The sequence below is a fragment of the Fusarium solani genome (assembly GCF_023522795.1).
Source record: "Fusarium solani strain SB1 chromosome Unknown bctg00000003_1, whole genome shotgun sequence".
Taxonomy (NCBI): domain Eukaryota; kingdom Fungi; phylum Ascomycota; class Sordariomycetes; order Hypocreales; family Nectriaceae; genus Fusarium; species Fusarium solani.
The window spans coordinates 3,773,967-3,800,631 of record NW_027072154.1 but is presented as its reverse complement, the minus strand read 5'-3'; the positions used below and the strand labels follow the sequence as shown (position 1 = coordinate 3,800,631).

The 26,665-nt window shown below is 53.6% G+C and overlaps 8 protein-coding genes across 8 annotated transcripts; 5 read left to right on the top strand and 3 right to left on the bottom strand.

Moving 5' to 3' along the window:
• Positions 1–1,338: 1,338 nt before the first annotated feature.
• MRS44_006772 (uncharacterized protein) lies at positions 1,339–3,004 on the bottom strand (the record flags this gene model as incomplete). The annotated part of the gene is made up of 2 exons (XM_046272480.2): positions 1,339–2,381; positions 2,437–3,004. 2 exons carry the CDS (start codon positions 3,002–3,004, stop codon positions 1,339–1,341), a joined length of 1,611 nt encoding a protein of 536 aa, XP_046139605.1.
• A 780-nt stretch (positions 3,005–3,784) lies between these two features.
• On the bottom strand, positions 3,785–9,365 carry MRS44_006771 (uncharacterized protein; the record flags this gene model as incomplete). The annotated part of the gene is made up of 3 exons (XM_046283770.2): positions 3,785–9,047; positions 9,100–9,146; positions 9,198–9,365. The coding sequence occupies 3 exons, from the start codon at positions 9,363–9,365 to the stop codon at positions 3,785–3,787; spliced, it is 5,478 nt and encodes a 1,825-aa protein (XP_046139606.2).
• A 1,380-nt stretch (positions 9,366–10,745) lies between these two features.
• On the bottom strand, positions 10,746–11,748 carry MRS44_006770 (uncharacterized protein; the record flags this gene model as incomplete). The annotated part of the gene is made up of 3 exons (XM_065621874.1): positions 10,746–11,039; positions 11,202–11,612; positions 11,680–11,748. The coding sequence occupies 3 exons, from the start codon at positions 11,746–11,748 to the stop codon at positions 10,746–10,748; spliced, it is 774 nt and encodes a 257-aa protein (XP_065477946.1).
• Positions 11,749–17,059: 5,311 nt separating this feature from the next.
• MRS44_006769 (uncharacterized protein) lies at positions 17,060–18,385 on the top strand (the record flags this gene model as incomplete). The annotated part of the gene is made up of 2 exons (XM_046280484.2): positions 17,060–17,217; positions 17,272–18,385. The coding sequence occupies 2 exons, from the start codon at positions 17,060–17,062 to the stop codon at positions 18,383–18,385; spliced, it is 1,272 nt and encodes a 423-aa protein (XP_046139608.2).
• A 1,146-nt stretch (positions 18,386–19,531) lies between these two features.
• Positions 19,532–20,581, top strand: MRS44_006768 (uncharacterized protein; the record flags this gene model as incomplete). Its single annotated transcript, XM_046274519.2, has 2 exons — positions 19,532–19,615; positions 19,670–20,581. 2 exons carry the CDS (start codon positions 19,532–19,534, stop codon positions 20,579–20,581), a joined length of 996 nt encoding a protein of 331 aa, XP_046139609.1.
• Positions 20,582–20,959: 378 nt separating this feature from the next.
• MRS44_006767 (uncharacterized protein) lies at positions 20,960–22,089 on the top strand (the record flags this gene model as incomplete). The annotated part of the gene is made up of 3 exons (XM_046274520.2): positions 20,960–21,153; positions 21,198–21,865; positions 21,914–22,089. 3 exons carry the CDS (start codon positions 20,960–20,962, stop codon positions 22,087–22,089), a joined length of 1,038 nt encoding a protein of 345 aa, XP_046139610.2.
• Positions 22,090–22,479: 390 nt separating this feature from the next.
• MRS44_006766 (uncharacterized protein) lies at positions 22,480–23,250 on the top strand (the record flags this gene model as incomplete). The annotated part of the gene is made up of 1 exon (XM_046274521.2): positions 22,480–23,250. The coding sequence occupies one exon, from the start codon at positions 22,480–22,482 to the stop codon at positions 23,248–23,250; it is 771 nt and encodes a 256-aa protein (XP_046139611.1).
• A 1,068-nt stretch (positions 23,251–24,318) lies between these two features.
• MRS44_006765 (uncharacterized protein) lies at positions 24,319–25,565 on the top strand (the record flags this gene model as incomplete). The annotated part of the gene is made up of 3 exons (XM_046272481.2): positions 24,319–24,557; positions 24,606–24,927; positions 24,987–25,565. The coding sequence occupies 3 exons, from the start codon at positions 24,319–24,321 to the stop codon at positions 25,563–25,565; spliced, it is 1,140 nt and encodes a 379-aa protein (XP_046139612.2).
• Positions 25,566–26,665: the final 1,100 nt, after the last annotated feature.

Sequence of the window (26,665 nt, the reverse complement as noted above, 5' to 3'; positions counted from 1 at the left end):
AAGGGAGAAGATGTAAAGAAAGGGAGGGGAAAGAGCGATGCTAAGAAGAAGAAGAAGAAAGGATAAAAGGAATTGGAAGGGAGATTGATTGCTCCAGGAGGAAGAAAAAAACTCCCGTCGGGGCGCCTGGCATTCAGCTCGAAACGAGAACCAATCCCCGCCTGCGGTGCGCAAGCTACAGTACCTGCCCAGCCCGTAATAAGCTAAATTGAGCTAGAGAAGCAGAAGCACCCTCCCACTGTGAAACGGCTGGCGGTTGCTGGGTGTTTACATCAGATCCATGGCAGCACAGGCAGAGGTCAAGGTGGGGTTGCTGAGGGAGCAACATCACCTTCTGCCTAACCGCGCCTTCCATCCCATCCACCATTCACCATCCATCCACCTCCATTGCCGTCTACTCACGGCCGTTCCTGGTGCGACCTCGAAGCGGGAGGGGGTCAGCAAGCGGCCCCTGTCATCCACCGGCCATTAGCAGCTGGAGCAACACGGAGGGGCCGCTGCTGTATCGCTGGAAATCTCCCCGCACTGGCCTCCATCTCCATACGTACGTAGGTCTCCAGCTCAGCCTCAGTTCATGCTTCAGGCAGGAGAATGCAAGGTTTCCATCCATGCCAAGCTGCGTGGGCACAACTCATTCTCTGCATGAAGAGAGCATTTGTCAGAGAACCTTTGCATCTCACTCTCCGCCCAGTTGGGACATCTGATTGGTCGCCCTCTTCTTCATGCTGAAACACCCTCGACGGACCGTTTTGCCTCTCTGCGATTGGACCACGCCCGCTCAGACTAGCACCTCTTGTGCATCATCTCACCTCCAACAGATAGGGCCACAAGATTCGAGAGAGGCCCAAGCTGATGAGGGAAATTACTCGGCATTTGAGGCTGAAGCTGAGTCTCGGCCATTCGTTGGCTGGGGGAGATTATCTTGGATTACCTTCTGGTTGGCTTGTACGCTCCAAACATGCCTCACAAACTTCACTCAAACGGTTGGCTATCGAGAACAGCTTCATTAGGTCAACATCGAGTCGATCATGCTCGTTTCATTGCCTAGCTACCATCCACCTCGTCATTGGTTCCCGTCGCTGCTGAATCATGAGAGCAAAAGTGTCTAACGACATGAGCCTCCCAACCCAATCTCCATGGTAATACCGTAAAACAATCCCAATAAGATGCCCCCCGGAAGGAGTCAGAACATGCCTGCACCTCTGGCCGCAGCCAGTCCAGTCCAATTCACTCCGATGGCTCCGATACTGATCTATCTGCAAATGCCTGCTGTTGTCCATGCATGGCCTTGTGAAAAGACGAAATCATTCTCGCATCAAGAAGGAAAAAACATCAGCCTTAGTCCTCGATGAACTCTATCATCACTGTCCCCTGCTTCAGTCCGGTGTCTGCGATGGTCGCATCCAGGCTCTCCAGGAGATCCTGGCCCTGGGGCATCTTCTTGAGCTCAAATTCGATTCCATCCTTACCCTCCAGAGGCTCGGCCTTGAGCCATTCGTAAATCCGACGTACTGAGTCTTGGAGGTTAAATCGTCGGATAACACGGCCGGTAGGGTGTCGGAACTGGATACGGGTAGTGGTAGCAGGGTTGTTCTCGGGCTCCGTGTGTGGGTTTGTGCTCGAGATTAAAGCCCAGGGGTTCTGCTCAACTGGCGCCTCAGGCTCCTTGCCCTTTCCAACATCCACTGGTCCTGGTGACTTTGTCAGGGCATCGGGATCGTGAACATTTGGTGTCGAGCTCGATCCTTGGCTTCCAGAAGCGCCCTCCAAACTGTTTCTCAATGCCATTTCCAGCATCTCCTCCTCTGTCATGCGCTCGACGTCCACATGCTTTGGCTTCCGGGCCGTTGACTTGGCCACCGGGTTCTTGCTGTTGGCAGCCAAGCTGTACCGATCCAAAAACTCGGCGACCTCCGCATGAAAGTCCCCGGCGCTGGGGAATGGTCTACCGCTCCAGACCTTGACCTGTTCGCCAGTTCGGGGGTCGATAATGGAGACGTGAGGGTAGTTGTCGGGATTCTCGTGGGACTGGTTGGGGAAGTAAAAGGTAATAAACTCTTCGGCATCAGGAAAGTCCTTGTCGTACTGCAGGAAGATGAAGTTTTCCGAAATCAAGTCCTTGACGGCCTTGTCCTTCCAGATGTCCCGGTTCAAGGCTTGGCAGTTGAAGTCGTTCATATCCTGGAGATTAACCATGATCCATTTCTTGTCTTCCTTGCCAAGCGTACGGGCCTCGTCCCAGGTCATACGCGCCATAAGATCGTATGGGGGCCGGAACAGGTCCTCGAGCCGTCTCGCGTGGGCGCCATTCTCGGTCGACTGAGTAGGATGGCGCTCGGGATCGCCCCATATTTGCTGCGAAAATGGTCCGCCAGTGCGGGCTTTATTGTCCGTGTCAGTAGTATATCGGGTTTAGAGTCCAGGTTCTGCACTTACATGCGTTCGCCGCCTGTTGTCGCCGCCGTCGCAGCTCCTCCAGGAAAGCTGCTTCCATCCCATCATCATGCTCGCCACCGCCCCAGCCAGGAGCCACAAGCGTTTCAGTGGTCCGCGCAATGGGTGCTCTCACATCTCCTGCGCCCCCAGATCCAGAACCATGGTTCTCTTGGTATAGCTCCTCTTGCAACCGCTTGGCCATAGCCATGTCCTCCTCCTCTTGTGCCAAAGCTGCCGCCTGAGCGGCCGCGGCTCTCTGGTTTTCCTCCTCACGATCGCTATCTTCGTCAAACTGCATATCCTCATCTTCATCACTGTCAATATGAATGATGCCGTCCGAGTCTTGTCTCCCAATGTTGCCTCGGGGAGGTGCGGTCGCGGGCGCGGGCTGGTTCGTTGATGCAGTGTTCGCTGAAAGACCAGCTCCCACACCGGAAGCAAGGTCAGGGTTCTCGTAAAAGAGCTCGATGGCACGCTCAAAGTTTCCCGCAGTCATCTCGAGGAAGCTGCGGGCGACATCGGTGTTTGCGCCCGTGATGGCGATAAAGGTGGAGATGTTGTCGTCCATGATCGGCGACGCTCCCAGCACAGCGGTGGATGTCGGGGTGTTTCTCCGCGGTGTATGGGAGAGGAGGGCTCGGGTGTCTTGTAATCGTCAAGGTGCTAAAGCGTGAAAAGGCAGTCGTGGTAAAGTTCTCGGTGCAATATCGTAAGGTTCGGTGAAGCTCTCGAGTCGAAGCGAAGCCGATGCCCCGCTACGCAAACGGCGGGGAAGTAGGAGGATGCTTGACAAGAGTGGGCACCCTTTCGGTTGATGGCTGATTCAGCTCGCAACTTCCAAACGCGTCAGAGTCAAAGACGGTCTTTCTCGCGCGGTTATGGGTGCATCTTTAACCACGAACGGGACGGTTGGTGAGGCGGAAGTGTCAAGGTGAAAGCCAGTCCATCAAGTGAAGCACAGACATCAAAAGATGGACAGGCACCCAACCACAGTGACGCAACTGGGCCAGTGGGGTTTAGTGCTTTCAGCGCCCTCGGTGGGATGGAGGGGCAAATTCCCAGGGGCGATTGAGCGGTGGCGGAAAATCGATGACGCGACGGGAATAGAGGACACGTCGGCTACCCTAGACTTTGAATTCGACATCTCAGGGTTACAACATCACAAGCATCTAAATTTGAATCAAGGCCGAAGAGAAAATCACCTGCCGATGTAGAGTTGGTCAAGTTACTCAATAGTTAAAAAGATCAGAAATAGTGAAACTTCCTCGTTAGTATCGTAACTATACCTATGCTATGTGATTCGCTGCACTCTTCTATCTACCGATGGATACTTCGTCTACCTTCTACTCTAATCCAATGAAGTACGAACTTCCTTCAACACCTTCTGAACTTCCAATGATCGCTCTGCTTCCAGCGCTTTGCTCACCATTTCCCTCATCTGATCCCAGTTGGGACCAGCTTGCCCAAACACACCCCTCGCCTTGGCCTTCATTATAGCGCCGATAGCCTTTGCTCTCATGATTCTCTGTGCCTCTGTGCCTGTGTCGACCAGGTCGATGTCCACGCTCAGGAGATATGCGAGCGAAACGCCCTCTGCATCATTCTCTGATGAACAGAGAGACTCGGCGTCTTGCATCAAGTCGCGGACGCACTCATACCAGACTTGGCGTTTGATTGAGGCGAACTTTGGGTTCGACAGATGAGGCTTGAGAATACTCATGATCCTGTTGAGCACAGCGACGGAATCCTGCTTTATGCTGGCACGGCTGTATCCCCGAGCGATAGCCTCCAGGCCATTTGAAGCTGTCTTCTCCACCAGCTCTTCCTTGGAATCTTCCTTGGAATCAACCTCCATCTTGTTCTCGTCTCCTAGCTCTTCCAGGTAGGGCGTCACAATCTCGGCAATCTCATCGAGGAGATCGAGATCATCCCTGGCCTTGGCGAATTCCCACAGGCAACGGAAAGCAGGCACGCGATACTCATCATTGTTTCGCTTGGCTTCTCGCAACGCGACCTTCTTCATCTGCGCCGCAATCTTGGAGTCTGTTGTCCACAAGGCCCGCCCCTTTTCGACAAACTTTGGGAAGGATTCGAGCAGCTTCTCTTTGCCGGGGAAGGTCTTCAGGGCTAGAGTCTTGTCGAAGACGGGCCAGATCTTAGTCAAGTTGCCATCGCTGATCTGACCACTGGCGTCACTCGCACTGGCAACATCCGCCACCATTGCTGCTACCGTAAAGGCTCCACCGTGTCGGAGCGCCCATTGCGCTGTGTCTAAGCACCTTTCCACTAGAGCGACGATCTCTGGGACGTAGCGGACGACGGTTCGACTGCTTCCGGCATGCTGACTCCAAACCTCCTTGAACACCTTGCTGGTATACTCATCTGTATCGTGAGATCCCAGGTAGGAGAATGGAAGAAGCTTTGTCTCCAGCGCAGTAAAGTGATCCGGTGAGACCTTAGCCAGTGCCACAATCACATCTGCAATCTTTTGACGGCGCGACTCCTCCTCAGCCTGGAAGTACACATCGACGACGTGTTGGCAGAACCGATTTCTGGCCGATTCTGGGGCTGCCCTGATGATGTACGCCGTAGCACGAGCATACGCTTGGCTGACTTCGTCGTTCTTATCCAACGTTTGCTTCTCCATGATACGAAGAAATCGCCCACTGACAGACTTCACATCGTTGGTGTGGCGTGTGAACAACGTTGTCAACACTCGACTGCAACCAATTTTGGTGGGCATACCAATGGCCTTCTTAATCGAGGACTCGAGTTGAGGCGCCAGCTCCGTCATGACCTCCGCGTTGATGAACCGAAGCGAGTTCTCGATAGCCTCGGAGATGGGGGACTGGTCTACCATCTGGGACCGCAGCTTATCGATCTGATCTCGACTGTCCTCCCCAGCTCTCTGGTAATGCCAGTTGATCGCATCAGGCTCAATCGAGCTGAGGAGTCCGAGGAGTTGGGGTACCATCTCGGGAATGAATGGTCGTAGAGCCTTGCCTCCTTGCTTGGTGACCTTGATGACCGTAATGGTTGCAAACATTTGGACCTCCTTGACTGAGCTTTCGACGCCCTTATCTGATAGAAGAAACGGAAGCGCTTCCTTCATCATAGCTTCAGCAGCAGACCCATTGCTTCCCTCCTCGAGCTGTCGAACAAGACCATTCGAGAGAGCCATGCAGAGCTTCAAGGCTGCCTCTCTGACACTTCCCTTGACATCATCCAGGACCTTCAATGCCACCGTCCAGATGTCGCGATAGTACTTTCCGTACTTGGGGAATGGCTGTCCCTGGATAAGGTCGGAAATAGCAGCACAGCTTGCTTCTCGCATACGCCACTCTCTACCCAGGATGCTTTTCACCAGGTCATCCATGATGGCATCAAAGTGCGTGTCGACAACTGACCCGGAATCCTTGACGAGAGCCTTCCAAATGTCGTCCATGGATTTTTGGACGTTCTTGTTGGGATCGAACCGGTAGCGGTAAAGCTTGGGATACAGCTTGGGGTCAACCTCTGATTCCGAGAGGATATTGCTCAATCCAAAGCGACCAAAAGCTGATCGAGTCGACCAGGTTGCGGCGTTGGCAGCAAGAGACATGAACTTGTAAACAAGTCTCTGATCGCCAACCTCGTTCGCCAGGTTAACGATGTCCTTGTAAGATGTAATGGAGTTACCCTCCCCAGTTGGGAGAGCACCTGGCTCGAATAGCTCCGTTTCTCCCTCGACCTTGAGCTGAGTCCCAGAGCCAGTGAAAGCGGATACCAAGTCCTTGACCAGGGCGCTCTTCAGGCCAGCATCACCACGCTCGTACACCAGTGACAAGCCACGAGACGCTGTCTCTTGTACAAGCTCATCCCGTGCACTGAGAAGCCTCATGAATGCGGCCTGGACTTCCCGCAACCTGGACTGAACCTGGTCCAGGTGCGAGCAGTATTGCACGAGGCAGAAGAGCCAGATACCAGATGCCTTGAGCAGCGCCGGCTTCGTGCCCTTGACATCTGCAAAGAGCTTGTTGAGGACAGCAGTGAGGCGTGATCCTCGTGACCCTCCACGCCCCTCAAGAGAGGCGCGCGGCTCGACGTCGAGAGTAAGCTTAACGTAGTCGGAATCCCATCGAGCGAGCGTTGCGGTGATCGCATCTCCCACCGTAAACTGGATCTCGACTTGCTTCATCTCGTGAAGTGTAAACAGCTCCTTGAGAATGCCGCCGATAACTCCATGCGACCAGCCATCATCGCTCTCTGTGCTTGCATCCTCGTCGATTTTCTCAAGACCGGCAGCCAATCGTCCAAGTGCCGTGATCGCCTTCTCATGGCCTGTCTTTGCCTGGGTGACGAGCTTCTTGGTCACCTTTTCAAGAGAATCATCACCCTCACGCTGAGGAATGGCGAGACCGGCGGTCCATAGCTGAGCGAATGCTTCAAGGGCAGCATCGTAGAGAGATGATGGGATGTGCTCGGCTGCTAGAAAGCGCAAAGGGTACTGGATATCCGATGGCAAAGGCTGCCCATAGTAGATGCACCGCGAGCAAACGTAACTGTATGCCAGCAGACATCCCTCGGCAACATTCAAGTCGCCTCCAATAGCTTCGTGGGCACGCTCAAGAGGCGCAGCAAGAGTCCTCAGGCAGGCCTCTACTGTGTCTTGGGAGTTGGAGAAATGCGACACAAGAATGCCCATGGCCCGAGCGGCAAGTGACTGGATCTCTCTGCTGTTTGACTTTACCAAAGGCAAGAGGTTATCGGCGAGACCAACCAAGGGACTCAAGGCGCTGCTGGGGCTGAGAGAAGCCACATCGACAAAGCATCGAATGCACTCCTCTGTGATAGGAACGTCGGTGCGATGGATGCCGTCGAGGCATGACTTCAGGTACCAGGTCACAAAGCGGCTGTCAACCGTATGCAGGTATGCACGAATCTTTTCCCGCGTCTTGATATCCGTCTTGACCCGAGCATCAAGTGCCTGCACCCAGTTGGGCTCAACCTTGAAATCGTCAAGGGCTGTGAGGAACATGATGTTCCTGCAATACCGCAGGGCAACCGGAATAGCCCCTCCCCAAGAGCCTTGGAAATTCTCAAAGGGAGAGAACTCCTCAGCCAGGTCAGGCGGAGATAGTGATTCTTTACGAATCTCCGGGCTCATCTTAGAACCAAAGAAGGCAACCACCATGTCCTTCCAGTCTGGGAGGGAGGGGCTCTTATCGACATGTGCATAGTAAGTCCAAGGATCAAGACCTCTGTGCCCTTGCTCAACGACATCGCTTCGCTCATCTGAACGTGCTCCGATGGCAATGATATCGATGAAACGACCGACGACGTCGGAGAATTCAAGACATTGGTTGGCCCACTTGACAACGGCATGGCGCGTACTACGACGAGCCGGGGCGTCTTCAGACAGAGACATGTACTGCAGAAGCATCTCTTTCAACGTGGCAGATTCACTGCCAGTGGTTGGCGAAATGCATGTCGCCATGCTGGAAAGAGCGCTGTCAATGTTAACGACTGTATCGTTGTGAGGATCTTCCGACAGTGATCGGAAGAGCCAGCCGGCAAGCCCTACACGGGCAATAAGGGGCATATCGGCGCTTTTGGCAAGCACACCGATCGTCTCATACGCCTGGGACCGAAGCGCAATATCGTCACTGGATGTCTGCGTCGGGATGGGCCAGCCGCTGGCCTCGATGAAGTCAACCATGGCGTTGGTGACAGGTGCAGCAATGACGAATTTATGCTGTGAAGGTCCAACGCGGGCCAGCCAGGCAAGATATTGGAATGTAGCGTTATGGAGTCTGGACTTCTCCAGTGCGCTCTTGGGGTACAGGCTCAGACTCGACGAATCGTCCGTCACTGGTGTTGCAAAGTTGAGCTTGACCACATTCATAATGTCATCCGACATGGTGGCTGAAATTTCCGACTTGGAGAGCATGTTGAGAATGCGGATTCGATATGCTGCCGGTAATACCGAGTGTGCTTGGAACAGGCGCTGCACAAGAGCCTCATCCTCCATAGAAACGGAGCTTCTCTTGAGGACTTCCTCAGCCGAGGATGCCACTCTGTTGTCGAAATTGGATGCAGCGTAGAGCGTAGGCAGGAACTTCTCCTGGTCGGTGAAGGCACCACTGGCGAGAAACGCGACAAGCTTGCGCTTCACTTCGGATAGCCGCCCAATGATCTTCTGCCACTCCGGGTTATCCAGGCCAAGCGACACGAGTTCCTCGGTGGACACGGTAGGATTCGCCGTTGCCCAGTTTGCACCTGATGGGGGTGGCCGGAGTCGAATGAACACGGTGATCATGTCGGCGAGAAACTTTGCATCAGCCTCGTCGGAGAGACCGATGAACTCTCGAAAGTTTTCATCATCTTTGCTGCCTCTGGGAGGTATCCGGATGTCCAGGAGAAGGCGAAGGATGATGTTGAAGAAGGGACCAGCCCTAGCTTGACCTTCATCCTTGGCAAAGCCTTTCAGAGCCTTGGGAATCAGTTCTCTCCGCTCATGATCATCTAGACGCTCTATGCTGTGCTGGATGCCCGAGATATCGAGCTGCTTGACCAATGAGGAGTCGTTGGCCTTGTACTGATCGAGAAGTGCTCCCACGGGTAGGACAACCCTAAATTTGATCAGTGCTTGCTCTCCTTGAACCAATAGTATCTTATCCATACTCTGGAGCTTGAATGAACGTCTTGAGCATAGCAAACATTTGCAGCACCTGTACAGATTCAGCACGTGTCACACTGCTGGGGCAATCTGGATGGCTCACTTTGCGTCTGACTGGGACATGTTCACTGGCAGCCTTGAGAAGAACTGGCGCAAGATAGCGCTGCAGGAGCTCATGAAGCTTCGTCTCCTTGTTGGCAACAGCTAGGATCTTCAACTCCACCTTGTCCAGGAGCTGTAGCTCCCGCTCCTGGGACGAGGGGGCAGCCATGCTGTTGATGTCGGCTTGGCTGGGCTAAAAGATGCGAGGAAAGCAGAACACGGGGGGATATGAAGTGGAAGATGGATTCAGAAAGAGTTTCTTGTGGCGATTTAGGAGCTCGAATTTCTAATAGCCCGCAGCGCAGGCAACTCCAAATTACGAGTTGTTCCTGGTGCTTTGGCCCAATCTCCAAGTCAACCATATCGTGACGCAGGCAAGCACATGACTAAGCGGGACTATCACGTGACATCGCTCCGGATAACCCAAGAGAATGGATTAGAAGGCTGAAGATGATGCATGTCAGCTATGAAGGTGTAAGTAAGAAATCTGGTAGGCTTGATGGCTTTGGATCCTGAATTCATGTCCTTTGATATTGGGCAGGTAAGGTGATCTGCATGATATGCTTCAGCTACCCAAGGTTGGACATGGGCGCAAGCCATCATCTGCTTGAAAGAACAAGCATGAAATAGCTACTGACCCCATGCAGTGATACCATGCGACAGCACTGCTCAACGTTACATGCATTGACTGAGCTTGGGTAGTTGTTTCCTGATCTGTTAGAGGGAGTAACACGCCTCGTTAAAGTGAAACGAATCCAGATGGCCCAAGAGACACAAAAGTCTCTTTGGTCATGAATGCGGCTCTGAGGTTTTTGCTGACTGAGTGGAAGATCGGCCTTGTACACGGGAGGGTTACGCCCGGAAACGTCGGGTTGATTTGGTCCACTACCGAATGCTCCGTGAACCTGGCTCCTCAACGCACATTGTCGACCGAGGAAAAATCGTAGTTAAAAAGGCTTTGATGTATATTCACAAAATCTTCACTTTTTCCAGACAAGATGGTTGGGTATTTTGCAAATAGATCCAACAGGTGTTGATGAGGACACATCAAGGATAACCTCACCGGTATGGATACTGAGAAAAATTCACTGACTGATGACCTCAAGCTCCTAGCATCAAGATACCCTGTCCTTACTGCACCCAATCGCGCTGCTAATCTTGGGAATGCAAACGCTTCGTAATCGCACCGGGGGCAGTGCTCGGTTGACGAGATAGCAGGACGGGCAGGCGAAAAGGGGACCTCAATCCGAGACGGGAATAGTAACTTGTCTCTTGACGGGGGAACATCCCTCTGTTTACCTTGATGCCCTCGACAGTCCTCGAATTCCATTGTCGCACTTTGATACCAGAGGAGCCAACGACGTCTTTTGCGAGGGCAGAGACGACATGGATGACAGCGTGGTAGCTTTTCCCTTGACGGCGCCCCGCACCGATAAAGGCACGCCCGCTTGGTGCAACATGGAGATGTTTGCTAACAAGGCCTGTCAGATATGATGCGAGTGTTGTGTCATGGATGGCTAAAAATCTCATCGGCTTCACGCTACTGTGTTCAGTCTGACCAGTCCCATGTCTCCGCGATGGCCAGACAGCTCGCGGTTTTGGAGTCGTCGAGTTGACTGTACTTCTGGCCTTTGTCAATGCTCTGTGTGCGAGCTGGATAATCAAAATTGCGACCCGTTTTGCATGCCCTGCGATTCGTCATATCGGTCTGCGGCCGAGGTCGACGACCAGCTGAAGCGTTGCAAGGGACTGGCCGATCTGCAAGCAGTATCCAGGGCCCTGGTCCTGACGGATGCGGGATGCAGCTAGAGAACAGGAACCCGAAGCCCAAAAGCTTGGGGAGCTGGTAGTCAGGGCGTCTGTGTCTATCAAAGCAGTGGCCGTAGTGCTGTATTGTAATGAAGCCGAGAAACCGCATAGACTCTGGACAAACTCAAGCTCGATATTTCACTGCGCCTTGACAATGAGAGGTTATCGCAGGCCGCAAATTGCTACGCGATCGTACCAATTTGGCAACGCCCTGCGCCGTCTTGTGCGCATAAGCATCATCGACCTCATTGGACACAGCGAGAAGCCGGACCTTGACCCGCGAGCTCGAAAGATGTCGTCGCTTTGGCTGTGCCAGAGGGTGCGGTGCAGAGGGATGTCCAGCCGCAGGTGGATGTAAGAAATAATCTCTCATGCGTAAAGTGATCCACCAACAATGTCCAGAGCCCTGGAAAAACCTCCCATTTGCCGACTGCTCAGCTGGCGATAGAGGCGGCGTGCTGCAGTGGCACGCTTCGGTAGACGACGGTCCCAAATCCAGACGGGTTGAGGAACCAATGTTGTTGCAACGGTGGCCCCGGAGTCTTTGCTTGATCGAATGGCGGGCGTGGGATCGGGCAATCAACAGGGTCTGGAAAGTGACCAATTCCTGTGTGTGTTGGTGGGAAGCAAAAAATGAACTATCACGAGGATGGTTGAACCCTGGTGCAGCGCACGTCGTCTTCCTCCACGTTTGCCTTGGCGCCGATGAGCGGCGTACCGAGATCTTGCTGGGAGCAGGGCATTTCGGCATGGGGATTGGGTCCACGCCACACTGTCAGTTTGAGTTGACACCCTGTGAAGGAGGGTTTATCACCAGTGCGTCTGTACAGTACAGTACTTTGGGGTTCGCATTCAGCATGCGAACGAAGGGAGACTCGCACGGTTGGTTGACCAACAGTTATCGCAAGCTGTTGTCTCGAGTTGCAGGGTCCAAGTGAGACAAGACGGGCCATCAGTTCGCCAGCAACCTATCTGACAACACGCCGAGCCTGAGAGGCATGAGAGCGTTGTGGGTAATATCTTGGTCTGAAGAGTGTTCAGCACTGGCCCTCTTGATATACAGAGTGGCGAGGAACCAGGTCAATGCGATTGATTTAGCATAGCATAGCCTGGTCAACGCTGATTGTCCTGCCAATGATGTGTAGCACACCTGGAAAGAACTCGGCCACAACTCTTCGCTTCAGCTGTCGACCCTCTGGTCGTTCCTGTAGCACGTCGTAATGACGAGGGTCCGACACAACGAGGCTTGCCCACAATGAAGCAAGGGAGAAATCTTGTGGTTGAGACAGCAATCTCGGACATTGGACCCTTTCCGTGATGAAGAATCATCGCAAACGAATTGACCACGATGACCAGGAAAATGCTCAGTCAAATGAAGAGCTGAGACAATGTCGCTACCTTTTGGTTGCGCACATTCCCGCGCTTGGTCCGCACAAGCAAATGGCGACTTGACCAGAGAATGACGGGAAGACGTCCTAGACTCCCCGTCATTCCACGCGCCCGCGCTGCTGCCAAGGTCCAACATTACGAGCCGCGGCTGTGAAAAGAGGCCAGTTGCATCTGTCTCGATGTCATTCAGGCTTCACGTTGGTGTTGTCGATCCGACAAATCATTGCTACAAGCTGCCCTCCTTGCCGCTGCCGGCCTTTCTAACTGGACAAAGCGAGTCGTGAGCAGGCCCTTGCCAGTTCGCTGCCGTTGGTCGACTATCGCCGGTTGCGTCCTTGCCTAGATCGGGTTGCCCTCTCGATCAATCAATCCATCCGTCAGTGCTCCAGATGCCCTATGATTTCATGATCCACCTCGAGCAGGGCTGCGCTCACAGGGGTACGGTACAGCTAGTTCGTCTCGCCCAGCTCAGCGTTCAGCGTCTGGCTGGCTGGCTGCCCGTCAGTCCAAACGGTGCCCGGCGCTGACTTGACTTGACTTTGCTGGACTTGACTTGGGCACAAGGGATTGTAACGATAGTGGCACGCCCGCCGTCAGGGATGGCCCTGGTTTCTCAAGCCCACAGGGCAGGCCTTTTCAGCGCAGCAGGCACACCAAAAGCTTCCATGGCTGATGCCCACCCGTTCTCAGCCTGCCCCAAACCTGGTGTCGCTGGCTCCGTCCACGGTACTTGATACGGACTGTGCCGGCATCGTCAAGAAACGACCAGGATCCCCCATCGATCGCTCTGCGGTCCCGGGTCGCTGGTGATGAGATGAGGATGGGATTGTTTCTGATGTTTCGTCGGCACTCTCTGACCATCGCCCTCGCCGTGACATGGCATGGGAGCCGGCTCTCGCGCTGAGACTGAAGCTGCCGGATGCACCATGTTTCGATACTGTGCGGCGAGGAGTGAGAAGCAGCTAGGGCAGGGCCCACAGCTCTCGTCTCTGTCCTTCTCCTTCTCCTCCCTTCCATTCTCTCCACATGGCGACACACACTTTTCTCGAGACACACCCCCAGGGCAAATCTTGCGCCCTCCCACCACCATCTTCACAGGCAGGGCAGTGAGCCTCCTCCTCGGGGGGCTTCCCCTCCACTGGAAAAGTAATTCGATGTTGTGCGTTTCGTTCTCCAAAAAGCCCTCTTCCTGGCCCTTGCCCCCTCTCTTGTCGCTGGTGCCGGTTCCTTTTTTCCTCCTCCAGTGCCTTGTCTGCCTGCCTGTCTGCCTGACCTGTCGTAAAAAATCTGCTGCTTCCAAAGCAATCCATCGCATCCTTGGTCGTCGTCGCTTGTCGCCGTCTCCGTCGTCATTCCCGTCGTCGTCGTCGTCGTCGTCCCTTGTGTCATTGCTTCTTGTCTACTGCTGCTCTCGGTCGCCAAACCAAACGCTTTGTCCGCGTCGGTCGCGTTACGGAGTCTCCGTTGCTGCGCCTGCTTGCCCAGGTCCACGCTGCGTGCGCTGCTCTGCGCTACTCTGCGCTACAGTACCTAACCTACCGTTGCCATCATCCATCTCATCTGGGTTCCGCACCGCACGCCCTGCAGCCGCTCCGTCACTCGCCCAGCAACTTCACAGCGTCATTCGTCCGTCGCCGTGTTTCAGTGCCACCCTTAGCACGCCCACTCCAAGATCCAAGATCCCCTTGTCAGCGGATACGGCAGCCCACACCCCCTGGTCGATAATTTTCCCCTACCCTCGTCCCCGCGTGCCCCCGATTGTTCCCAAGACCAAGGCCCAAACAAGGCAAGGTTAAGAAAAAAAAGCTCTTACCTTTTTTTCTTTGCCGTCTCCCGCATTACGACTCATCCCACGACTCTCCTTCTGATTCTTCCCCTCCATCATCTTTGTCCTCATCACGGTTTTCACGGCTCTTCCCTTGCGCGTGTTTCGGAAAGTTGGCTGTGACAGTTACTGTTGTTTTTGTTGGCGCCTAAAAGTGAGTATGCTTTTCTTCGTCGCCCCTTGTCCGTCGATTCCCTGCGTTGTATTGTGTTGTGTGCTTGTGGTTGGCATTTGTGGTTTGGTGGAGGCCTGTGAGATCGAGAGAGTCTGGCATCATCCTGCCTACTACGCGCGCCATGACGAACGATGCGAACGTTATCACAACGGCCGAGTCCGTAACCGCCTGGAGTCTGCTATGGAATTGATGAGTCCATCGAGGCATCGACCTTGATGAATCGCAACCCCGCCCCACTGCGTTGAGCGTTGGTTCTGCTACATCGCGGACACACTTCGACTGTGATCGCCTCCCCGCAACACCTATCTCGACCTCGATCGCGCGCTTCGGTCCGTCTTCGCGCTAGATGCGCAACCTCTTCTATTTGTCGCATTCTCGCTTCGTCACTCTCGAGATTCGCACCACTGTCGCATGGTTGAGCACGTTGCGACGACCACTCTCGCACCTTTGTCAAGCCAAAACACCATCGCCATCGTCATATTCTCCAGAAATCAATACCAATGCGCCGAACCGCTCCGTGGGTCTCCCAGGATGCGCCAGAAGTCGACTTCTTGGAAAGAAGGCCCTTGAAACCCGAACAGCATAGTGGAACGATGGGCATCAAGCGCATTGCTCAGGCTCGGAGCATACTGTTGGACGTCCAAGGCGCAAACTCACAACCACCCCGCTTGGCTCGGTGTTATTCCTCCTGGTGGAAGTCTGGAGATTGGGCATCCTGCGCCCTGTATCGCTACCTGATGAGTGCCGACCTGGTTCCTCCTTGAAAGGCACCCTCGAGGACCCGGGCTGAATTGGAGTCGCGGAACCTCACGATGCCATTTGCCCATGGATGGTGGGACTGGGACCCTGAAGCTCCTGGCGAACCAGTCAGCACAATCTCTATCAGCGCAAAACCGGAGCCATATCACGGCCTCCATCAGCACCTCCAAAGCCACTTCCCATGTCCAACCTGGCCGGCGGCAATTTGACCAATCCCCGGGCATAGTGCTAACATGCAACAACAGGTTCAGCTCATTTCGGGAACGTTTGCAGCTATCCTACCACATTCCTTTGGAATTTCTGGTAAAGCGTATCAACCCGTGTGAGAACGACGATTTCGCGTTTTGCACCTCAATCACTCGAAAGCATTTCATTGCTAGTACCGGCGTGACGGCGTCTGAGAGACTCTTGATTCACATCTGTACGACTACTTTTCGGAGTCTTGGTCTTGGGTCTGGACATTAGTCTTTTTCCAATTCGTTCCCACATCCCGGTTTCATTTGCAGATTCTACCCTTTGGGAATAGACTCGGCGTGAAGGTAGGCAAACTTTTGGTGGCAAAGTCGGGGATTGATTCTCGCCGACGTCGCTAGTTCCAATACCTGTGCTAACCTGGCGATCAAGGTCTTACGATCCAAATATAGCGACTGACTTCGTTGTGCTCGTTTTCGGTACACTCGATTCCTCGACGGTAAGAGACAGACCCCTCTTCCCCTTCGGTTTAACTCCCTTGATGCGCCGGACGGTGGGAATCCTTCTTGTCTTGAAGGTTCGAGATCACGGGTACCTGAGTCATCGGTGTTGAGTGGCAGCAACCATGATGCGGCATGACCCAGATTAAGCCTCAAGATCTGTCTTCTGCGCCAGCATAATTGTTGGGGAGCTGTCACGCTGCTCGAGGTGACGTTGTGGAAGAGGCAGGAGCCGAGTTACTTAAAGGGATTCACTCCCGAGTCGCAGCAAGAGCGCCTCCCAACTCGACATCTCCCCTCCCTCCCACTGCATGCGCATGCTTCTTGACACCTTTTTGTTCTCGCAATCGACTTGACAGAGCAAACGCTGATAGGCCTCTTCTAGCTCTTCTACGACTTGTGTTTACGACGTGTACGAGTTTTATCACGCACGGTAAGTCATGATTGCTTTGCGATGCTTATCCCCAAGGCCGTCGAGCCATCGGACACAATGTGGCCCTGGGAGGAGCTGATGGTCGAATCCTCCACCGGACAAGGCATCAACAAACCTGGCGATGGATTTTCAAGGTCCCGCGACTTGCGGACTTTCCAGATCCTACCGACATGGAATTTTTCCTGGGCGGGATGATTTTCTGGTTGCTGATTCACCAACCACTGTTGCGCCAGCGCCTCTCTGGCGGACACTGTCAGCACTGTCCAACATATCCTCGACATCCTTCTCTTTGCTCTGGCTCTGGCTCTGGATACACGGCGAAGCGTCGGCTCTGTTGACTTTGTCCCACCTCGCTTTTCCCCACTTGATTTTTCTCTCCCACATCACCACTTCGCATAGCCAGCGCCCTGGCTTGATGCGCTTTCTCGTATCGAGGCTGGTACAGATTGCTGATTCGCCTGTTTTAGCCTCCTTTCTTTGTTGCCTTGCTCATCTCAGCTTCGCGACGTCTTCTGGTAGGTCGAATCTCTGGGCGCAAAGTTGAGCCATGTGTGCTAACCACCGCAGAATTGCACCTTTCGCTCTCGCATCTTTGATCATCTGAGCATTCTCGACACCGGTACGTGCATCTTCGACCAGCTGAGCTACCCTCGACTATCGGTACGTCGCGCGCCCACGCTACGAGCCAATGGCCGCAACTCCCCGACCGTCGCAGGATACTAGTTCTTTGATCAACCCTCGACTGCTGATCAACTGTGGTTAACGCTCTATCCAGCCCGAAATGGACCCTCTCAACGCTCCTTTCTCTGGCGTCCCGGCCAATGGTGGCGCTCCTGCCAACCAAATGTCGTTCCCCAACGGCACCCCTCCCAACCCCGACATGGGAGCCGTTGCCCCTCCACCGGGCGCTGGCCAGGAGCCTCCTAAGACGACTCTCTGGTACGTTCAAGGATGAATTGGCTTAAAGGGTTAGCATGGCTGACTGAGGAATAGGATGGGAGAGCTCGAGCCCTGGATGGATGAGAACTTCATCAAGGGTGTCTTCCTTTCGGCCGCCGGTGAAACCGTCAATGTTAAGGTTATCCGTGACAAGAACTCCGGCAACGCTGGTTACTGCTTCGTCGAGTTCCAGTCCCCCGACGCTGCTACCAAGGCCCTTGGCCTTAACGGCACCCCTGTTCCCAACAGCTCTCGTCAATTCAAGCTGAACTGGGCCTCTGGTGGTGGACTCGTTGACCGTCGGGACGACCGTGGCCCCGAGTACAGCATTTTCGTTGGCGACCTCGGCCCTGAAGTCAACGAATACGTTTTGGTGTCCCTGTTCCAGGCCCGTTTCCCCTCGTGCAAGTCCGCCAAGATCATGACGGATGCCATGTCCGGTCAGAGCCGTGGCTACGGATTCGTCCGCTTCTCCGACGAGAACGATCAGCAGCGGGCTCTTGTCGAGATGCAGGGTGTTTACTGCGGTAACCGACCCATGCGCATCTCTACCGCCACCCCCAAGAACCGTGGCAACCACGGCTTTGGCCACGGCCAGCACAACGGCCCCATGATGGGCGGCGGTGTTATGCCCCAGCAGCAGATGTGGAACGGAGCCCAGGGCTTCTACGGTGGCTTCAACCCCGCTACCCAGATGAACCAGTTCACTGACCCCAACAACACCACCGTCTTCGTCGGTGGTCTCTCCGGCTACGTCACCGAGGACGAGCTGCGGTCCTTCTTCCAGGGTTTCGGTGAGATCACGTATGTCAAGATCCCTCCTGGCAAGGGTTGCGGTTTCGTCCAGTTCGTCCACCGTCACGCCGCCGAGATGGCCATCAACCAGATGCAGGGTTACCCCATTGGCAACTCCCGTGTCCGCCTGAGCTGGGGCCGATCGCAGAACAACTCTGGCGTAGGTACTCCCTACCGTCCTGCCCCTCCCCCTCCCCACTACATGGGCATGCCCAGCCACGGTCCCGGTAACTACGGCCCTCAGCACTTTGGCGGCCCTGCCCCTGGTCCCCAGGGACCTCCCGGTCCTCCCGGCCCCCCCGGACCCGCCGGTCCTCCCCAGGTGAGCAGTACACGGAACATGTGGAAGGAAGCATCTCTAACCTGTGTCTAGTAATTTGATCACGACCAACTCGTTGACGAAGGGGCTTTTATACGACCAACGCCCCACGCTATTTTTTCCTTGGACTCAATTATCTTGCCTTGTCATTAGCCATCGTGTCTCGCAGATTTAGACTGCCTGCCATGGCTAGCGAATGCGATGATACCCATCTTGCCTTTGACTTGGGATCATGGCTCTTTAAGTTTTATGGCAGCTCTGGATTTCCGATACGACACCACGCACCCCATTCCCTTGGTCTGAATCATGATTGGCGTTGGAGATCTTCGGTCCCCTCCCGGTGGATTGTCATCAGTTCAAATTCATTTAAGCTAATTGCTGCTATGCTTTCTTTCCGTTTGCTTTGGTCACTCGCTGCTTTTCCTTGCTGCTTCTGACTGTTTTCAACTCTGGCGAACATGGTACTGCGTGATGTTGTCATGGCGTCGTTGCAAGTCTTTACCGCTCTCTGGTTATAAATGATTCTTCGTAGTCGGCCCAATCATGAGGGCTTAGCGAACTAGTCATTGGCTGAAGGCGTCTTGCGTGACGCGTCTCGGGGAGATGCGGTTACGAAGGGAGGAGGATATTCTCGGGCATGTTTACGAATTCCTGTTCAAAGCTTGTATGGCGTGTTGAGGACGGTTTGTACGGGGTTATACCATGTGTACCTGGAGTGTTTGGGGATACTGGAAGCCAAAAAGTCAGGGGGTTCAAGAATGGTCTGGTCTGGTATGGTCTGGTCTTTGGTGTGTGAGGTTTGTTTCTTGACGAGTGGCGATGAGGAGTTTGGCTTGTGGATTAGGGAGGAGTTTTGCAGCAACAACTGAATCAAGCCCTTCGTTAGCAGTGAAGCTTTTGGACGAGATATCTCCGCACTTGTGAAGCACCTGCACCTCCACCTACGAGCAGCTGACGTAATTGAGGCCAAGACAATAGGGTTTCTCGTCTGATTGGGTGTGGTCGTGGATCGGAGGAAGTTTCTAGGTGCGCCTATATCCGAGTTTATCGAGTGTCGATGCAGCATGATATCTTCATGACCGTGTGCTAAGGTGTGCGGGCGAACTCTATTCCGCAGCAACTTAAAGACGACGCCCTCCCTTCCCCTTTTGAGCCATTCATACTGAACCAATTCATTCACCTTGATGCAAAGTACAAACCATGTCCTCCTCTCCTACCGTCGACTTGACCCCATTCCCCGCAGCCGCCCCCGCGGGTCCCACGACCGAGCTTCGCTTCGCAGACGTGAGCCCGAGAGTTATGAATCATTATTACCTGTCCCATTGACCGTTGTTATAGGTGGCCGTCACGGCGACTGCGAATGAGTTCAAGGGTATCTACCGCGGCAAGAAATGTCACGAGCCAGACTTTGTTCATACCTTGGAACGGGCCAAGGAGGCTGGTGTGAGCAAGGTCATGCTCACCGGCATGTCCCTCGCTGATGTGCCCTACAATGAGGCCATCGCCAAGTCCCGCCCTACGCAGTGTTACATCACCATTGGTGTGCACCCGTACCATGCCTCTGAGCTGGACGAGGGTGGTAAAGCGTACCTCAGTGATCTGGAGCAAAAGGTCAAGGATGCGCTAGCGCAGGACCCAGTTCACATCGCTGCCTTTGGGGAGTTGGGCCTCGACTACGATAGAGAGGTTCATGCGTCCAAGGACGTGCAGAAACGTGCCTTCAAGGCTCAGCTTGACCTCTTTGTTGAGAATAAGTGGGATCTCCCGCTGTTTCTGCACTGTCGCGCTGCGTTTGATGACTTTGTCGAGATCATGACACCCTACATGGACAAGCTACCCCGCCGCGGTCTTGTCCACAGCTTCGTCGGCTCCACATCGCAGATGGAGAAACTCGTCTCCATGGGCCTCGACGTGAGCGTCAACGGCTTCAGCTTCAAAGACGCCGAGAGTCTAGAAATGGCATCCAAGATCCCGCTGGGCTCGCTGCAGATCGAGACGGACGCGCCGTGGGGGGAGCTCAAGTCAACCTCGGAAGTTGTGAAGCGGTACTGCACCAATGCCAAGGCTCTTCCGGCGTCCAAGAAGAAGGACAAGTGGGATGCAAAGTGCATGATTAAGGAGAGGAATGAGAGCTGCTCGATTGAGAGGGTTGCGTTTGTTGTTGCTGGGTTGAAGGGTGTTAGTGTTGATGAGGTCGCTGAGGCGGCGTGGAAGAATAGCGTCAAGATGTTTGGCCTCGGAAGAAGGTAATGAATAGTATATATGCATAGTATGAACCTACATAGTATGATTGCACACAAAAATCTACAGGTTCAAGCAAAGTACTAGTCTCGATATGTGATGGACACTACCAGGTGAAAGTGGCTGACGAGAGCCAGTGGATCCAGACGTATTCGGATCCTGATGAAGCTATACGAATATCGAAACTGTGCCTCATAATTGGATCCTAAACGAGTTAAAGACTCGTTATCGATCGTAGGCATCTGTTTCAAGATGCTCAAGGCTGCAGTTTTCGAGGGTTGCCCTTAACAACAGACTTCACCGCCCAGGCAGCGATGAAGATAAATTGGACGCTTTCCCCATGACAGGTTGAGACACATTCAACTTGACTTGACAACTCAACTCATCATGCCTTTCGATCTCAACTCGGTTCCTGACTATGATGACCTTCCCAAGGTCGAAGGTATGCCCAAAGGCTGTGCTTGGGGTGTCTTTGACCAAGGCGGTAAAAAGGACATGGTCGGAACTCTCAACTTCTTGACTCCAGAGGTTGTCAAGAACGCTGCTCTAGAAGTCAAGGATGGAGTCTCAATCTCTCTCAAGTAAGAATCATTCCTTCAATTGTTACAGCACTGACCTGTCCAAGCTGGCCCATCAACGCCATGAACAAGCTTGCCATTCCTGGGCGCAAGGCAGCTGAGCACAAAGTCCTGTACATCCCCGAAAGCCTGGCGGAGCTTCCTTTCGAGCAGGGCAAGTCGTGGGATGATGAGCTCGACTTTAATACTCAGGGCAGCAGTCAATGGGACAGTCTGTGCCATTTTCAGCATCAGGATTCTGGCTTGGCTTACAACGGCGCAAACCCGAACAAGGAAGCTTTGTCTGCTGAGTCGACTGCGTCGAACACCATGCCGACGTTGGATCATTGGCATACGCGCGGATGTATCGCCGGAAGAGGTGTCTTGATTGACTATGCTGCCTACGCCGAGGAGAAGGGTATCGAGTTTCACCCTTTTGATGGAAACCGCATCACTGTGGAGGATCTGGAAGCCTGTGCCGCACACCAGGGTGTCGAGTTCCGACCTGGTGACGTCCTCCTCGTGAGAACCGCTGCTACAGAAGTCGTCGACAAGATGGACCCTGTGGGCTTGGGCAAGATGGCCGCCGCCAAACTTTCTGGCCTTCACGGGTGCGAGGAGACTGCACGATGGCTCTGGAACAAGCGCTTCTCGGCTGCTGCATCCGACTCGAGCAGCTTTGAGGCGTTTCCTCCTCTGAAACCTGATGGATCGATCGGTGGGATGAAGGACCTGGGTAAGTCAACCACTTGAGCGATTGAGAAGAATGCTTAACACGATGTAGTGCTTCACACATATTGCCTCAGCTTCTTTGGCATGTCAATCGGCGAACTATGGGATCTCAGCAAGCTGGCCGCATACTGCAAAGAGAAGAAGCGCTACTCGTTCATGATTACTTCGTCGCCTTTGAATCAGCCGGGACTAATTGGATCACCTCCAAATGCGCTGGCCATCTTTTAAGCATTGCAGATGTAGGTATGCAATTGAGGGTGACAGATGAGGATAGCCGGCGATGGACTCTCCGCATTCGCAGGTGCCGGATTTCCTTTCTTGGAAGCCCGACGGGGGCGGGGTGGATGTCATTGAGGAGCGATTAAAATGTTCCCATGACCTTGAGGAATAGAGAATAAATACTGCCAGATGGTTTGCTACTTTTGCGACCAAATATAATCATCAAAACGTCAACTGTTGGCTGAATAACCTGAGTCCGAGCTGAACATTGGCCGCTGTCCTTGAGCAGGCTCTCCTCACCTTCAAAAACCTCATCCACCGAGGCGACATTGACCAGTGAGGCCGGAGTTCGAGTGAGGACTTGAATCTCTTGCTGGAGTTCCTCATTATACAATCAAGATGGCATCCATCCAACGATCTAATCGCCGCATCGTCGGCGTCTCGACAAAACTGTACTTCTCCGCCGCCCGCACCCGGGAGTATGTCGATCAGCTCCTGCAACTCCTCTCCACCGACTCTTCAGTCCTCAACGACATTGACGTCTTCATCGTCCCCGACCACGTCACACTCGTATCAGTCATCAACCAAGTCAAAGACCACAAGATCTGGTGTGGTGCTCAGGATACCTTCTGGGAGGACAGCGGCGCCTACACAGGCGAGGTATCATCTTCAGTCCTAGCCGAAGTCGGAACCCGTCTTGTCGAGGTCGGACACGCAGAGAGACGTCGAATCTTTGGTGAAACGGACGAAATCACAGCCAAAAAAGCAGCCGCAGCCGCGCGGAACGGGATGATCCCCCTGGTCTGCATCGGCGAGCAAACCCGGGGCGAAACCCACACCACAGCCGTGACCCAATGCCAAACCCAGATCGAAGCCGTCCTATCAGCCGTCCCGGAAGATGCCGAAGTAGTCTTTGCCTACGAGCCAGTCTGGGCAATCGGAGCAGCGCAGCCGGCAGCCGCTGATTATGTCGTCGGCGTCACGTCTGCGATTCGGAAGCTGGATAGCATCCAGAAGAGAAGCGGGTCTACGAGGATTTTGTACGGGGGAAGTGCGGGACCTGGGTTGTTTGAGAAGCTCAAGGATGGTGTTGATGGGTTGTTTTTGGGGAGGTTTGCTCATGATCCTGAGAGGTTTGTCAAGACGATTCAGGAGGTTGCCCGGGGATGAAGGCTGTCGTGGGGATATTCACGGCACTTTCAGAAGACCGCTTGTCTAATCAGATAGATGAACTGGTTTTCAGTATTATAACTAGTTCGATAACAAAAAGAGACACTTCTCCGTGGCAAGAGGCCATCTATGACTGTGCTAGAAGACATTTATACCCTCCCCAGAAGGCCGTTGAGGACGTGACTGTTTCCTTTTGAAACTTCTGTGTCACCATGGCAGAGCTCCCTTACTATACCAAGCCGATGCATCTAAAGATATCCCGAACATGAGCGCCGTGCTGCGCGTTGTGTTTCCCTCCGATAATCGGAGGCAATGGTTAAGAACAGATGTTTGGTATTCTTCCAACACACGTAGGCGGATTACCCAATGCCGTGAAACTGGCAAAGACTTGTCGTATTTCAGGTCTTGAGGATATCAAAGAATGTGTAAAAGTCAAAGAGAATGGATGAGTGAGCGAGATTCATGCCTACATCGAGCAAGCCCTTTATACATGTCAATCTCAACTTACCGCCGTATCATTACCAATCCGACCAACTACGAAAAACCCGCGGCCCATTATCGAAGGGTCGATATTTCCTAACCCAATTGGAGGAAAAGTATCTCATCGGTCAAGATCCTAGATCTTTCCTATCCAGATCCATACTCGGTTATCTCAACTTCAAACCCCTTCGCATTCGGATTGCCTCATTGTGGATCTCGTATTCGGGATCCTGACCAAACACCAGCTTGGATCAACCCGCGGATGGTCGTACGCGAGCGATACGCTCTATCGTAATTCTTGTTCGTTTTCGCAAAAGGATTGCATCAAGAACTACATGGATGAGAGGCAGATATTCGAAGCGAGCCGCAGGAGGTTATGGAGTTGGTCAGCGAGCTTTCAATCTTAAGCGATGTTCAGTATCAAAGCCAGCCTCCGCTACGAGGGCACAGCAATTCTATATAAACAGAGGGTTCTTCTTGACTGAAGTTTCTCCATCTCTCACTCACTCAGTCATCATCTTCTTCGTCCGTTCATCGTCATTCCTCCAAATTCAACAACCCAATTCTCACAATCAACAACTCGTCACAATGTCTACCGCAGAACTCATTTCCTACGACGAGGCGAGGAACCATGCCTTTGACAGTGTTCTTCACCGACAGTCAAAGAATTCCAAGGGCGGAATGCGTGCCATGATGAACAAGGACAACAAGGCCCACGCCGCTGCCGTTGACGACTACTTTCAGTACTGGGACAACAAGAAGGCTGAAGACGAAGTCCAGGCCGTTCGACAGGAGAGAACTGACAACTATGCCAGCCTCACAAGACAGTGAGTTCCTCAACTTCTCCAATTCATGGCCATCTGCTGACTGTTTAGATATTACAACCTGGCCACAGATCTCTACGAGTACGGATGGAGTCAAAGCTTTCACTTCTGCCGCTTCGCCTATGGCGAGACTTTTCATCGCGCCATAGCTCGCCACGAGCACTACCTAGCCCACAGCATGGGGATCAAGCCGGGCATGAAGGTCCTTGACGTTGGCTGCGGTGTCGGTGGCCCTGCCCGTGAGATTGTCAAGTTCACGGGGGCCCACGTGACGGGTTTGAATATCACCGAGTATCAAGTCGAGCGGGCGAGGGTCTATGCGGACAAGGAGGGTCTATCTCATAAACTCAAGTTTGTGCAGGGAGACTTTATGGTGAGTCTTTTTCTGCTGCTCTGTTGCGTGGTTACTTACCAAGAGTGCTTGCTTTGTAGAAAATTCCGTTCCCCGACAACTCTTTCGACGCCGTCTACGCCATCGAAGCTACCGTGCATGCCCCTTCATTGAAAGACGTCTACAGCGAGATCCTACGAGTTCTAAAGCCTGGTGGTGTCTTTGGAGTCTATGAATGGCTCATGACGGAAGAGTATGACAACGATGATCTCGAGCAGCGACGTATCCGGCTCGATATTGAGCAGGGCGATGGTATTGCGCAGATGTTCAAGATCTCAGACGGCCTCACCGCGATCAAGAACGCTGGCTTTGAGCTCGAGCAGCATGAGGACCTCGCGGCCAACGATGACGGCCCTGCACCTTGGTACTGGCCGCTAGACAGCGACATGCGATACGCGCAGTCTCTCGCTGACATTTTAACCGTGTTTCGGATGAACAAATGGGGTCGTCTGGTAATGCACAACTTTATCGGGGCTCTCGAGAGTCTCTGGATTGCACCCAAGGGAACGAGGAAGACTGCTGAGAGCTTGGGTAGGGCGGCAGATGCGCTGGTTGAGGGTGGTAAGAGGAAGCTGTTTACACCCATGTACCTGATGGTTGGGAGGAAGCCCACAGCTTGAGGAGTTTCTGGCAGGGTGCTTTCATTGGACGGGTTGTAAAATTGATATCATCTGATTTTGGAGGGATTCTGTAGTATTGATATTCCATTAGGCAGTATAGATGCACGAGACAACAAAGAGGCTGAAAAGGCGGCATGTTTTGGATTCTGGAATCAGCGGGGTCCACACAAAGTGCAAGCAGGTGCATATGCAACCACTACAAGGGCCGTTGAAGGAGGGCATCCATTAGCAAAGTCGGTCAAGCAGAGATTGATATTGTTTCCTCTTTATTGCTATCTGATTTATTAATTGAATGAATCAATGCTGTAGCACTTTTTGAGGTCCTTTTGAGTGATCTAGGGTACCCACGTGCCCAAACCTTAACCAACGGTTAAATCGGCTGCCCAGACGCTAAATCTCTCCCATGTCGCAACCAAATCTCACCCAGCCTCTCTTGACCGCGCGTCCGACCATCACACGGCAAGGTTTTGTGATGGAATCATGCGGACGGAACAGCAGCGGCCCGGGAGGGAACGATCGAGAAGCCGCTATGGAGACGTTACCCAATGCTTTTGCTGCGCTGGCATAGTCGCCGACAAGAGAGAGGCGTATGCTCCCGGAAGTTATGCCACCCGCTTACCAAATGCCGCGAATGGAAGATCTGTCAGCGGGACCCAACCCCGGTCGTCGAGACAAGACAAGGCGCAGTCTTGGCTTTTTTTGGGCTTGGAGATGGTGGCCGATGCTTGTCGATAGCATGGACCCTGGTGATACTGGCCAGCCGATGCTTGCTTGCCCAGACTACGGCGTCAGGGTTGAGTCCATGGCATTGACGACTTGTCCTGTTGTATGACGAACCCGGGTCGCACATCGCAGCGAGATCATTGGAAAACCCTACAAGGGGGACCAGCTCCGATGCCCCAATGATCAGCCCTCACAGGGCTACGCGGCGAATTGAACCGGTCCATCTCACGTCATCATCCCCTTCGTGGCGGCTTGCTAGCGCCTCCCACCCTTGAACCGCTGGCGTTCATGGATGGGAGGGGGATTGCGCGTGTGGCTGGCGATCGCTATTCCTTGGGAGAGAGCTCGTGCTACTGATGCTTGCTACTGCTAGGTCG